Below are 15,452 nucleotides of genomic sequence, written 5' to 3' on the forward strand. Positions count from 1 at the left end.
ATAATTAATCAGTTCATTACAAAGCATAGTTTCGAGTGTTTATTTACACACATTATATTATTTACCACCTTCTGAATTGTACGTGTCTTAACGCGAAGTAGAGAGATTATGGCTTGGTGTTCGACAACAGCGTTCACACGTCCTAATTATATCCTTATGTGTAGGTATACATTTTCATTATTACTATCTTAGAACTTTATATGTAGTTTAATCTGTACTCCTTAAAAGTTACAAAATTTAAGGAGGTAATTATTTACGTAGCACTAGGCTGTTGTCCACGGGCCCACACGCTAAAAATCGAAAATGATCGCCGAGTTCAGTGTTTAGCGTAAAAGAATAACAACACCCATACATCCATGCATACAAACTGTCGCGTTTACAATTTTAGTATTATTTAGTTATGCTGAATGTTCAAAGTAACCCTTTTGGTAACCTACTTACAATGTAATATAAGAATACGTTTAAAATTTCAACGTTTAAGAATCCAGAAAAAAAAGCCAGCCGAGGAACATATTTTCCATCAAAAGGGTCCATTAAATGAAGAAATTCCACAAAGTCTGCAGAATTTTCGCAATCAAAATATTTTTCAACGCGACCGCACATCTCTTCGAGGATACGAGAGACAAGGAATGATTTATTTTAATCGATTGTTTACCGTGAAAATCTGTTGGCTAAATCGTTTTATACGTGGTTATAAAATTGATAAAAACGTGAGTAATGGACCCCGAGGTGTGGTTATGACTTTATGTGTTTTGCTACTGTTGTGCGATCATTTTTATTGTCAGCATGAGTGTAAATGGTGTCATAAATAAGACGGTGGGTTTCTAAACTATTTGCTACGGTAATGGAAGAAGTAATGGCTTGGTTTGTAGCAATAAAACGTTAAGTTATTGAGTTAATGTTGAGAATTGAAAAACATTGTCTTATAGAAGATAAGAAAGAAAATGTGAAGAAATTGTTCTTATAGGGTTTTTGTAAAAAGAACATAATGTACAGTGTCAAACAATGAAGTTTTGCCACAAGTAACACATTTTTAACCAAAAACAAATGAAAACCTACTCAATTTATGCCATTAAAGCCGATTGGATATGGTTAAAATTTTAACTTAGCGAGGCATTTGTCTATCCGTGAATCAATAAATAAGTTATATAAAAGAAAACCTATTCTTCACGACATACATGACTAGGTACGGTGACGAACTTAATACTACAGCCTCAATGATCAATTCTTTCTTAAATGTTATATACAATTTAATAATTTCATTACAAGGTTACATTATAACTGGTACAACAAATTTTCCATCCAACACAACTTAATCTAGAACAGTCTCGTCTATTTAAGCTCACCGTTTGGCTAGCCGCCAGCTGAACATGAATCATGCGTTGTGCTGTCAATGAAACATAATCCGATCATTTCGTTAAGTGACTTGTTACATTATCCTCTACTCAAATTGAAGGATTTTGAAACGAAACAACGGTTGGCTAATGTTACGTTACGTTTTGGTTATGTTCACTGTCATCTGTTTCGTGAGTAATCTTTTGGAGAAATGCTTTGTCATTGGCTGAGTGATGGTCTACTCTTTATTGATTTTGGTGGAGATAGATTGTGTGATAATGATCAAGACATTTTCTACGTTGCCTACTTGTTTTTTTTTATGTTTTTTTTTTTGTGACAGCTTCTTTTCCTTGACGGGACGAATTTTGATCTTCTCAGCTATGAAATCAAAGCTTATTTACTTCCGTGATTTTTTTATGCTTTGTTTTTAAATATTTTAGCAGTCATCTTAAGAACAATTTAATAATTTATGTCAATTCTGTATCCCTCATTTTTTCACTCCCTATGATCGTATGCAAAATCCATTGTCCAAACAACACTACATCACCTCAAAGTCCACTCTATACATTATCGTTATCACTTTCCAGTTCATATATTTATCAAAACTGCAGTTTAGGCTCATCACTCACTATTTCAGGATCGTAAATTGGGGTCGTCACCCATTTATCCATTTGGCTTTAAACGTCCGGGAGCCTCATCCAGATAGCCGTTAGTTTTCTGTGGACCAGTTTATACGTACTGCTTTAACTAACGCGAGCTATATTTGAATGGGATTTAACAAGCCTCGTTACTCACTTAGGTATTTGAGAGAATAGTTCTGTGATATGGCTTTTTGCGTCATCTTCATTCGATTATTTAATTAATTTGTTTGAAAAATTTGAAAAGGATATACTTATTGCATTCGACCACTTTTTGCGTACATTTAAGATGTTTGAATTGAATATTATAGTACCGACGTATACGTAATAAACTGAAAATTAATGGCGAGTAAAAGTAAAACATATTAAAAAGCAAAGAAAGAGGCATTTAAGAAAAAAGAGAAATTAGCAATGAAATCTCTTATGCAAGTTACTAAAACTGAAACTTGAATGAAATCGTTTTTCCAAGCTGAGCTCTAGGTAATTTTGAAAGACATATTTTACTGGCTGTATTCCAAAACATGAATCACTAAGTTTGATCTCATACAATTTGTAACAATTAACGGATCTATCTTCTGGAGCAGAAGCGTGGTGGTATTATTTTTCAAAAAAGGCGATAATACGCGGCTTGAAAATTACCGCCCCATTTCACTTCTGAGCCATGTGTATAAGCTGTTCTCGAGGGTTATCTCGAATCGTCTCGCCCAAAAGTTCGATGACTTCCAGCCACCGGAGCAGGCCGGGTTTCGAAAAGGCTACAGCACCGTGGACCACATACATACGCTAAGGCAAATTATACAGAAGACAGAGGAGTATAATCAACCTCTATGCCTAGCGTATGTGGACTACGAAAAAGCCTTCGACACCGTCGAGACCTGGGCTGTGATGGAATCCATGCAGAGATGTCTCGTGGACTGCCGATATGTCGAGGTGCTGAGGTGTTTGTACAAGGCCGCGACAATGACCGTTCAAGTACAAGAACAGAGCACAAAACCAATCCAATTGCGTCGAGGAGTAAGACAGGGAGACGTAATCTCTCCGAAACTGTTTACAAACGCATTGGAGGACGTTTTTAAAACGCTTGATTGGAAAGGACGGGGATTGAACATCAACGGTCAGTACATCTCACACCTGCGATTTGCAGATGACATAGTCATCATGGCGGAATCTCTGCAGGAGTTGGAGCTGATGCTTAACGGCCTAAGCGATTCTTCGCGACGTGTGGGTCTCGGAATGAACCTAAATAAAACTAAAGTCATGTACAATGGCCTTGTTCTTCCGAGACCCGTGGTCGTAAATGGCGCTGCTCTCGAGGTTGTGCAAGAATACATATATCTTGGCCAAACCATCCAACTGGGGCGACACAACTTCGAGAAGGAAGCGAGCAGAAGAATACGTTTGGGCTGGGCAGCATTCGGGAAGCTACGTCATATCTTTGAATCGTCGATACCACAATCCCTTAAGACCAGGGTCTTTAACCAGTGCGTCCTACCCGTAATGACGTATGGAGCTGAAACGTGGACACTCACCGTGGGCCTGGTCCATAAATTCAAGGTTGCTCAGCGTGCGATGGAGAGAGCGATGCTCGGGGTATCTCTGGTGGATAAAATTCGTAACGAAGTCATCCGCCAGAGAACCAAAGTTACCGATATTGCTCGCAGAATCAGCACGCTGAAGTGGAAATGGGCCGGCCATGTCTGCAGACGGACAGACGGTCGATGGAGCAGACACGTGTTAGAGTGGAGACCACGTTTAGGCAAACGTAGTGTAGGACGTCCTGCGGCACGATGGACCGATGATTTGAAGAAGGTGGCTGGCAGCGGATGGATGCGGGCTGCCCAGGACCGGGATGGTTGGCGCTCTTTGGGGGAGGCCTACGTTCAGCAGTGGACGGCGATAGGCTGAGATGATGATGAACGGATCTAGCTTGAACCCTTTCACGCAAAATTCAACCTTATGCAACATTATTAAAGTTGGTTTTTATGATTCATTACTAACTTAGTAGGTAATTTGACAAAATTTAAAAGGTATTTTGCTACATTCATGCTTATTAGGACATACTTTAAAATGCTCTTTGAACGAAATCGTACAGACGATTATGCATTCAATGGCATCCCAATTATTTAAAGGTCATCTTCATTAGCCTAACATTTTCCTAACTATGTTGACCCTTACCTTTCAGTCGAACTAGGTCTACCTATTTGACCTCCTCTACCCAGTTACCTGGGCAAGAGATGAAGCTTCTTTGACAGTCGTTCATAAACAAATATCAGCCGTGACCTTTTAGCACGTTCCAAAATACGGAGGAACTAGTAATGACATAGATCGTCACCCACCCATGGTCCGACCATAAAATCCAATACTTAGCCTGTGTCCAATCAACTTGTGAAGTAGCTAAATCATGAGCTCAATTTTTTAAGGTGAAAAACTCGGAGTAAGGTCGAACAAGAATACTTATGTTAATTTTAATTAGTTGTATTAAACAAAACAACCAAATGACTTAGTTACAGTAGAGCGAGAGTTTACTCTACCTCATTAAAACGTAAGCTGTAATCTCTTTTATATATGAGGGTTCCTTTTCGAATAAACGACACATTATAATCATTTTAATTATCTTGAAAATTTTATGAGGATCAAGTGAACGTGTTTGTTTTAGTATTTAGTCATTTTTTTATGTTTCTTGGCATAAACAAAGCTTTTTCTTTAATCTTCTGAACTATTTCATAAAATATTTGTGAATCGATTTTTTTAAGCCATTAAAATCACTCTTGAAATAAGATGGACATCCAGACTTGGAAAAAGCGTTCGTAAGTCCCCGAAAGCAAAACCAGTAGTCTAGAATGTAAAAAAAGAACACTATTTGCTGTACGGATAATTACGACCAATCCGTAATTCAATACAAAGGACAGACTTAAAACGATCAAAAGTCTGCAAAACCACAATAACTTTTAATATTCCAATTTCATACTTTTATACCGAATCCGCGATACAAATGCTCATCATCTGCGTTTAATGTTTAAAGTTAACAGATGCGTCCGCAGAACTCCGGGCAACTTTACAAATTTGTCTTAAGGGGCAATTATAAGTTTCTTTTTACCACTCCTTAGTTATTAACTCAGTATTAAAAGCCTTTTACGGACATACAGACCGCAAATAATATGGAAGTGAGCCCACTGGAATTGGTCTGTCAGGAACAATAAGGAAATGAAATAATATTTCTATTTGTATTGTATAAAGAATAAATGGAAATAGAGCGTGTGATCAAACATTTATACGGAAATAGAATAATTGAATTCAGATATTATTATTGTTATAATTATTTAAAAATGTGGGAAAGGTGTTGTTTTGTTTAATTTTAGATGTGTAAAAGTATGACATGACGATATAAAAGATTTAGTTGCTCTTGAATATTTTCGACGAATTTTCTCTGGGTATCCTAGTTTTATAAATTTACATATGTGAAAATGCGTCTCTAAAAATGCATCTTGAAAGGAACGCAGACATGAAAACTCACAAATATCTGTCAAAGGAGTTTGTGCTTATGATATATCAAAGCTGTAAAGGCACTCGTTTCTAGAAAATTCATACGAGTTTTATAAAACCTTTTAGTTGTAAGCTACACGAGAATTTTCCACAAAACAGAAATAACACAAATTCAAAACAATGTCTCTAGTACCATTGTCATCCCTAATAGCTACAATTTAGCTTCCAACCAACAATCCATTTTCCTCGTAAATTCCTTTTTCATCATTCCAGCTTCATAATTAAAATAATAATAGAAAAAAGAGTCGTGATAATAGGAGTCTCGTTGCCTAGCAACGGTAATCCGGCTGACCGCGCGACCCCTGTAACTGGAGGACGCCAGTTAACTGATTACCCCTGGTCTCTAACTTGAGTTACGTAGTTAGAACTCGTTACTCCGCCTAGTTCGGTAGATGCTAACGTGTGTGATTAATATCAGGTGTATTTTGGGTGGGCTCTATGTTGCAATATTATTTATCAGAATCTAGAGTTAGCATTTAACTATTTCGTTTCGTGTCCAAATAACTCTGAAATTCAGTAAAAAAATGATGATTTCGAAAAGTTGAAATTTAATAACTTATTCTTTTTTTAATACACAAGTTATGATTAGTCGATAGAGCTGCACTTAGTAGTTTTTTTTTATTCAGACATGTAATACTTATTTTTAAGAATCATGTTACTTATTAGGTCTAATAATATCTGATAATACATTATCGACTAACAAATCGTTGGCAAACCTTTTGTCCATAACGAAAGTGGTGTATATTTGTACATCACTATGATTCTGCATTGTTACGCTTGGCTGATCTCTGGCTTCACTTTGTTCGACTTGGGTAAGCCTGATAGAGCGGGGATTACAGGATATCGATATATCGATATATCGATAAACATGTAAATAAAAAAAAAGTGTAAGTACTTGCTACGAAATACCGATTGATGTAGTTAAAGATGAAGTGAAGTGGAGTTAAGATCTGATTTATGAAGAGATTGAATATTGAATTTATTGTGAAATAGGTCATTATCCGCTTCCGAGCAGGTTCAATAAAGGTAATATAAGTAATGTGACTTACAATACAATACGTTTTACTAAGCTATTTTACCTTTAAAAGTCTAAATAATAATCTTATAAATTCCTAATTCAAAAATCGACTAACAAAACCCAACCATTTTTCCAGACACAACGATTTCTTATCGACAGTCGATTACTTTTCCAACATCCCTTTGAAATATATTTTAGTAACGCGTTCGATTTTGCAAGTCATTCGAAGTGGGGTAAATAATACTGAAGCTTGAGCTTTTCGTGAAGCGTATTGGGTATGATTACCCATAAATACATAAAAAATGAACGCAACCTTGGATTATGGACAGTCAATTATTTGATGTATGTTTCGAAGACGAAAATGTATGAGATCTCATAAATATATTTTTACTTAGATGGGAAAGCAATGTTTCAGTGGCGTTTTGGTTTAAAGCAATTTGTCACCACCACGCTCAATGCGAGTTCTAAACTACTAAACACTGTCTAGTTATAGTTTAATAACAATTAGTCGATACTAATATTATTATAATCTTAATCGAATACTATCGACTTTAAATAAAGCGTATGGCAGTAAATACTCACTTAACGGGCATTAGAATACAATTTGAAGAGGTTCAGGTTATACAAATGGTCACCCATCTAATACTCGACCGCGGAAAGCTGGTAACTTCCTATTATAATTACCAATCAAACTGTACTACCCTATACTAATATTTTCTAAACATTTACTAATATTCATTTCTCAATTGCAAGACGGAAGATGCATGGATAATTACAGGCTGATCTTAATATTTAATACCACAGAACTAAGTTCCAACAAAGATATCAAATACACAAACACGGTATGCGGTAATCAAACACCGCTCCCACTCAGCAAACACGATAATGTTACTTAACTATAACATCAATGTGGAGTATTTAATTTACCAATATTGCCTCATTAATACTCGGGATTGGGACATTAGCCAGATAATGCCGCATTGTACTAGGTAATTGTATTAACATTATTCAGCTTGTTATCAAATTTCAGGGGTTAGAGATGATGTAAGTTATACCTACCTAATGATGATGCTGTGTGGAGAAAAAGCATACTTGGTACTTCAGTTAAATAAAAAGACAGAGAGAGTTATGAAAAATAGTCAAGTCAAATTAAAATGATAATAGCCCCATAAGGAGAGGAATAATAAATATCTTTATTTTCTTCATCTGTTTTACAAGAAATCTCTTGTACTCAAATTATTTCGATTCGTTAAGTAAAAAAAAATCTATGTCTAAAAGTCGAAGAATTTCAAATTGATAGCTTTCTTCTCTTTTGAAATCGATAACGCACTATAAAAACTTTTCAATTAAAACTAAATTCACATACGACCGAACTGACCTAGCAACGTTGTTTTCCTATATAGGTTATTTCTAGGATTTTTTGGGATAAAAACGTTACATACGAATAGAGAAATAAAAAAAAGGTTATCGCAAGTGGTATGAAAATTGATAGCTGGTAGCCGATTCTCAGACCTCAGAAATGTGCAAATAATAAAATAAAATCCGTTTCGGAGGCCTATGGTAACTAACATTGTGACAAGATAATCTAATGTATTGTACTGTTGTACCTATCCCGGCTGCTTCTCCATTTGACCCAAAGGTTGACTCTACAATTTTACATGAAAGAACACATCAGAAGATGACTCCTAATTTTCTGGTCGTAGACACAAATTACGCACAGACGTGAACCATCTGCAAAAAACGTTCTTTTTTCAATAACCTCTACAGACACTCATTCATCAAACATTGATTTATGAATTTACAAAGTCATTTGATATTCATGGAAGTATGTCGACGCCATTAAAAAGTAGATGTTCGAGGCCCATTGTATTCAAGGAGCCATGTCGTCTGATTGACGGGCTGTAGTGACCCGTAGCGATGGACACGGCCAACAAACTCCTCTACCGTGAACCGAAATGCAATTTGTAATCATGGCTCTTGATATATTGGTTTAGTAATTAATTATAATTAATTTGTGTTAGGATCGTTGTCTTAGGTACAGGCGTTGTCATAATCTGTTACTCTGGTGGCGTTTATGGCTACGTGGGATGTTGTCTATAAATCATTAAGTTATTTGCCCTGGAGGACACCCACGTTTTTCCAGAAGCTATTGAAGCTAATTTTGGTAAGTCGTGGGCGCCCTTATGTAATACGTTTAATAACTTAATTTAAATTATGTTTTTTGGATATTGTATTTTGTTGAATTTAAAAAGTAATTTCGCAATAGTATAGGACTTTTGGACACCAAAAATGGAAAAAAAACTCTTAAAATATTATTTTATTATTACAACAATCCCCATTGAAATAACATAAGAACAAGACAAACACAGAAAACATTCCAATATTTAATGTTTCCAATACAAAAAACAAAGCATAAAACCTGTATATCGTATTTATAATTGAAGCTACAGGTACAACGCTGACTGACGCTGACGGCAACGTTATATGCGAACATGAGCCTAAGGTAGACAATCTAACTTGAGATAACGAACTTAGCTATTTGCTGAGCAAGCCTCACCTAGGATCACCTATCTACTAGGAGTTCTCGAACTATTCTCATTTTGTTCTAACATTAATGTATGCATGAGAAGCATGGTTCGAATTTCTCTGAAAATTGGTGAATACGGGCAGTTGGGTATTGTTTGTGTTATTCAGATATCCGGTCTTAGTCACGAATACTAAATAGAGACTATGCGATATATAAGAGCTTTGTTCTAATACATGGAAGATCTGTATTCAAACTTGGCACTTTGTGTAGTCAATTCGGATATTAAATGTCTTCAAACGACTCAATACCTGATATCCTTGCTTTTTAAACATGACTCCGGCACTAAAAGATTTAATCTGGCTTCAACAACTCGGCTTATATGTCTCTTACTTTATTCGGTAGTGTGCTATTGGAATCGATAATTACAGTCAATAATATCCCTGTACCTAGAATACTTCCACTTTTAATGACAGTTCATTTGCCTTAATAATTCCTAACATTGTTAGATAGAAAACAAAAGACGTAATTCGTAACGTCGTTCCATAGACGATTTCTCGACGAACTTAACTCCTGTAATAAATGGTATTCGGTAACTCATAATCGGAATAAATGGAAGGTCTTTGACCTAACGCTGGGCGATTACAGCTGAAATAATAGAGCACCCACTTGTACTTGTGTCAGTCTGCTACATAGCCGCTATAAATATTATATGAACATATTCCATATATATGGTAGCAGTATTTGTCTTTATATGCGTATTCCCATTTCAAATAGTACTGACTGTAGCAAGCACACCAGTGGTGTTAAGTGTACCGTCTAAGTCCGCTTCAGCTAATGTTAATTTTATCTTTGTACATTATTCTCAACGAGTAAAAAAATGTTAATATTAAATACTTTCTTTTGTTTCAGATTTTAACATCAGTGACAGTGTGAGTGCAAAATGATTGAGTGACGTGTGATATATTAGTGTCGTGTATAAATATGTGGGCAAGATGAAGTTGTGGAAGAGCCTTAAGATCTCGATAGGCAGTCGCGACCCCAAGTCGTGCTCCCAGGAGCTGCCGCAGTGGGGTGGCCAGGGATATGAACTAGATGGTGAGTACATTTAAAAACTTATTTAGATATACCACAAAATTCATTAAAAAAAGCCACAGGCTTCATGACTGAAATCCAGAGAGCACCAGATAACTTTTTCAGTAGTAAACTAATGATCTTTATGTATGGAATGCTTGACCTTGAATTGAATTATTCTTCACGTCAAATCACGTCATCTATTTTTGTTTTTGTTTGGAGTGCAGGCCTAAATTCATAACTTGTATAGTTTTTGTAATAACTTCATAAAGTTCTAATTTAGACAAGTTTTTTTTTGATCAATTAAAAATCTCATAAAATACACCTACCGAAATAAAAAATTCACACAAAACAATGGCCCTAATTCTATGAAATTCAATCCCCACATGATATGGGAATACATTTCATACAACCGCCGAGATTATTAAAATGGTTTTGGAAGTCACACAACCCGGCCCGACAATCATTAATCACTTTTTATATGATACAAAAACGGATGACGATATACGTCATCTATCAAGTACCGAGGATAGACAAGATCCTGTAGCTAACAAAAAGAAATGCTACTAGAGAAGTGAAAGAAATAGTGCTTTCATAGATACATATTGTAACAATGATCTAAAAGAAATGATACGAGAAAATTAACGAACGGTATTTGACATCGTAGTACTTGGCTCGTTCTCACCAATGACAGAAAACATTTTTATTCATTTATATACCTGTACAAAAGAAAGAAAGAGAGCGAGAAAGAAAAATACATTTATTGGTTAGAATATAACACACAGAAAGATAAGAGTCATAAAAAAAAAACTAGCATCAATAGTCCACTGGTAATCGAGAATTAGGCAAGGCTGGGTACTTTAATGAATAAATGATGATGTACCGACTAGCATTACACAAATCAACATCAATATATTGTGAAGAATAACACAATCACCATTCACAATTTATATGAAAACATTTCCATAAACATTTACCCTTAATAATACAAAGTCAATAAATTCAGAAACATCAAAACATATCCGTCCCTTTGTACACTCATTTTGGTCAAATCAAAATTTTTCCTCGTTCCGTTTAAGGCACGGACACACATTTGACCTCCGACCTTAGTTCAGATGACAAGGGATTGACCCGCGTTCCAACCATGTGTTTGTCATATTTCTTGATCCCACATCACGTGTGCATTGTATTGATCAAATTGCTCATTCGATTAAAATATTTGACGATCTGGATAATCGAATTGGTCGTCCAAAGAAATGGCGAAATAGCTTTGATTGAAAAATCGAGATGTTTGTTGTTCGAATTATAGAAATGGTTCAATTGATAGATCCTTTGAAACTTCGCAAAAAGTCACAACAGTAAACATTTCAATATAAAATACAAAAATCAAGCCGTTGTCTGGATACCCAATCTATTTTCGTAACGATTCTCTTTACCCAGCTCACGTTAATCTACCTTTTAATAAATATTTAATAGAACAAAATCTATCCTGTAACTAAGCCTTTATACATCAGGGTATGGTGAGAGGCCTTTTTCTCGTAATTTTTAATCAGCGGGTTATCACCGGGCTTAACTGACGACATCAAAGCAAATATTTCGGTTTCATAGTCAAGGTAATTGGGTGAAACGGTTGTTTATAAAATTTCTCGTGTTGTTTTTAATTATATTTTGGAAACGAAAATAGGCGATTTTGTATCAGATAAGGAGTTTATGTATATTGATGAGGTTCTGCGAAAATACTTTATTTGTTTTTAGAAAACAACCGATGAACTTCGGCAGGTTTGTGTTTCGATGAAAAGATGGATAATTAAAGCAAAACAATGACTTCTACTTATTTTTTTATTAAGAACAACAACATTAAACCGATATGCAATAAAAAATACTGATCTAAACTTGATGAAGTTTTATAGGATCAAATGACAGCTATTTCTCGTTAAATTATAAAATAATCGTTAAGGACCAGGTTGAAAAAACTTTACAAAAAAAAAGCAGTTTAAAAATTGGAATACAAGAACAAGGTGAACTTTTCTGCTTCAGTGCAGAACTTAAAGTTTTTTCTTTCTTCTGTTGCGAGCGAGTGCTAGACTGACTCATTTGTTTAATTAAATTATGTAAGACATAATGTTCGTAAGATTGTATTGATTCTTTGTTTTATAGTCTACAAAGTTTTCTTTAAATAAAATAATATATTTTTAGTTTAATTACGCAACTAATGTACATTATTATGCTTGTTACAAATATTTTTGTATGAAAGGTGTTTAAACAATCTTTCGAATATTATTGTATTTTGCTTCTAACTTCAGATATTAATCTAGCAACATTGGTATAGTGACGTGCAACTAGAGTCATTATTGTAACGTTTTGAAAGTGCCTGGAAAACGGCCTTTTTAAAAAAAAACTTTGATTTGGTTTCATAACCGAAAAAACTGTACTTTGAATCTAATTTAGAACATATTCCAAAAATTACAATCTGAAAATCCAATAGTGTCCGTGCTAAGCTCTCTCCAACTATACAATGATTTGGCAATTTCGTTCAAGAGTTGCTTTTGAATATTCTCTTATATTGTGGACTGACTTGGCGAATTTAAAATAACAAATGCAATTTTGTTCAAGATTCCGTGCTCGGTTTTCAGAGTATTTTTTTCCGCTGCATTGCAATAACGCTTTATTTGTTTTGGATAACGCCTTTGTGAAATGGCAGTTATATTCTTGGGATTGTAGTGTTAGTTAAACCAGGTGTTTTGGAATTTATGTGTATATCTTCTCTTCTCTATACATCTTTTACTGTTCCATTATTACTTACAGTCATGCCTGTTAATAGTTCCTTTACTCATGTAGGTATAATCACATACATTATTTTAATGAGTTGATTATCTCTTTAATACTATTTTTGGCAAAAAAATATTTTGGAACTTGATCTCCCTTATCGTCCCTTAACGTCTTCTATGTCGCCATAATACAAGATCCATCTGCATGGTTAAATAGAAGTACAACCTCCAGCATAAATAAATTGTCGCAAAATCTTCAGAGGTCGTTGACATGACTGTTTCTCATATACAAAATATCGAGGACGTGTAACCTACTTTGACCGACTGGACGACAAATGAGGCGGGTGGAGTGGTCTGGCGTGACCTATTTCAACATTAGGGAGAGGACGCCAGTAATATGTAGAATAGAATACTTTCAAACGAAAGACACGGATTCTTGTAACTGTTTTATTTTTGAAAGATGCTTACAAAGGTAAAAGTTCAAAGATGGTTTGTACGGTAATTTTATGTTTGCTTCCAAAAACCAAAAAAAAAAAAACAATACTAATGTAGAAAATGTTAGAAAGATATCAAAGAACAAGAAACATCTCGAAACTACAAAGTCTAGGTCTAACGAGACAATTAAATAGAAGCAAAATTTTTATCTCAACATTTTTTTTGCTCAGCAAAATCAAAAGTCTTGACATTACGAAGCAAAATGAGGCACACTTTAACTGAATCTCTCGGTTTCTTAATTAAGATCCTCCACTGACACATTTTTGGGACAGGCGACAAAAGAGGGGGCCACAAAGGGCGATTTGTTTTGTCCCAGCTTATTTTTTTGGGTGGTAACACGTAAAAAATTGCAGGAGTCTTTAATAAGATGACCTCGCGTTGCGTCAACTGAATTTAATTGTTTGACGCTGAGTTTTTTGACGAAATTTGCGGAACCATTTTAGGGGAAGTACTCGGGGTTAATTTGCGGGAAATTCAGAGCAAAATTTTTAATTGAAGGTCTTGTTAGCATTTTGTATTTATGTATCGTTTCGTAAGAAATTATATCGTTTGATATTATTTTAGTTGTTATCGAGAGATCTTGATTATTAGAATTCCTTAGCCAATGGGTTAACTCCAACTAATAAGACTCAGCTTTCTACTTTACTGTCCGACCATTTATGCTAGACTGTATCTCATGAGTTGTGATAGCAACTGAAATTTTAATGTGTACTATTATTACAAGATATCAATCTGAAAAGAAATGCTTTTCATCTAAACACTCTGATCATTATTAACAGCCTCTCAGTCATAATAGCCAATCTTTCTTCTACATCAACATTCATGGAATATGGTTTCCATTATAAAATACCTAAAAATACAAATAATAAATATTGGCCGACTCTTGATAAGCTTTTTACAACATTGTGCTGAGAAAGATGAATTGTGAATATCTAGAACAATTTGGATATTTGCCAAATGATGTTTAAATGAAAAACTCTTGGAATGAAACGGCATACATCAAACATAAAACATTACTGTTGAAAAAACTGACTTTCCCAAACATGGGATGAGCAAAGTTTTTTTTGGAAATCGGGTAATTAATTGCTTCCAACCTCATTTTTATCCGGAGTATGCGAATGCAACAACGTTTTATTGTTTCTTAAAATAGACATGAAATATACAGCAGTGGTAGGCAAATACTAAAACGGTGATGATGATAAAGCAAATCCCACAATGGTAATGTAAAAATTGAACAAAAGACAACGAATAGTCTTGTCCCTAATTTCCATAATAATAGGTTCTTAAAGGAAACGTCTTACCTTAAAAAAATAAGACCTTAAAATAACTCAAACTGAGCAAACGTTTACAGGAACATGAATATAATTATCGGATCCTCTGGATTTTGCATTAAACCATTCTTCATTCCGACACCAGTCGTTAGCATAAATTTCAAGAGATAAAAGGACATACATTTTGTACAATAATTTCGGATTTTTTCGGTAAAGTACTGCTAAAGGATTTGCCTTGGTTTTTGTCATTGGTCCTTCTATTGTTTCTATTTCACCTATCTCTGTCGTGTTTAATTCTTTTGTTCCCACTCCTACTGTCACTGCTCCATTTCACTTTGATGAGTCAGTCCATGTGAATATTTTTTATTCAAATCCTTTGAGTTTATTAACCTATAGCTTAAGATCAGAATTTGTTTTTGCATCAAATATATTATCTTCTCCTTTAATAGCCTTTGTTTTACATTAAGAATTACAGCTTGGTATCAATATTATTTCAAGAACAATTTATTACCGCCGTTCATTATTGTTTTATCGTAAAACATTGGCCTTTTGGGAAAGTGTCTTAATAAAGTACTTTGCCAACGTAAAGTCGTAAAAATTGCTCAATTGTATTTTGTTTTTAGTATCTTTTATTATCCAGTTTGACGACTTATTTTACTTGTTGTTTTGTTGAGTTATTATTTGTAATTTTGTGTGTGATGGTTGTTCATTGTATTGTTAACAGCTCTGAACGTTGCTTTTTCTACTAAATTTGTTTGTTCTTTACAAATTTGAACTTTTTCTTGA

General features: G+C 34.7%; 1 protein-coding gene across 5 annotated transcripts in view; it reads left to right on the forward strand.

Annotated features, from left to right (window-relative positions):
• The window catches only part of LOC113495308 (glutamate receptor-interacting protein 2), a 233,751-nt gene that overhangs the window by 29,748 nt on the left and 188,551 nt on the right, over positions 1–15,452 (forward strand). For all 5 annotated transcript variants that reach the window (XM_026873978.1, XM_026873981.1, XM_026873977.1 and 2 more), the window contains exon 2: positions 9,971–10,156. In XM_026873978.1, the coding sequence (XP_026729779.1) occupies positions 10,054–10,156 (103 nt within the window). In that variant the 5' untranslated portion in view covers positions 9,971–10,053. The remainder of the gene's footprint in view (positions 1–9,970; positions 10,157–15,452) is intronic.

The sequence above is a fragment of the Trichoplusia ni genome, chromosome 6 (genome assembly GCF_003590095.1).
Source record: "Trichoplusia ni isolate ovarian cell line Hi5 chromosome 6, tn1, whole genome shotgun sequence".
NCBI lineage: Eukaryota > Metazoa > Arthropoda > Insecta > Lepidoptera > Noctuidae > Trichoplusia > Trichoplusia ni.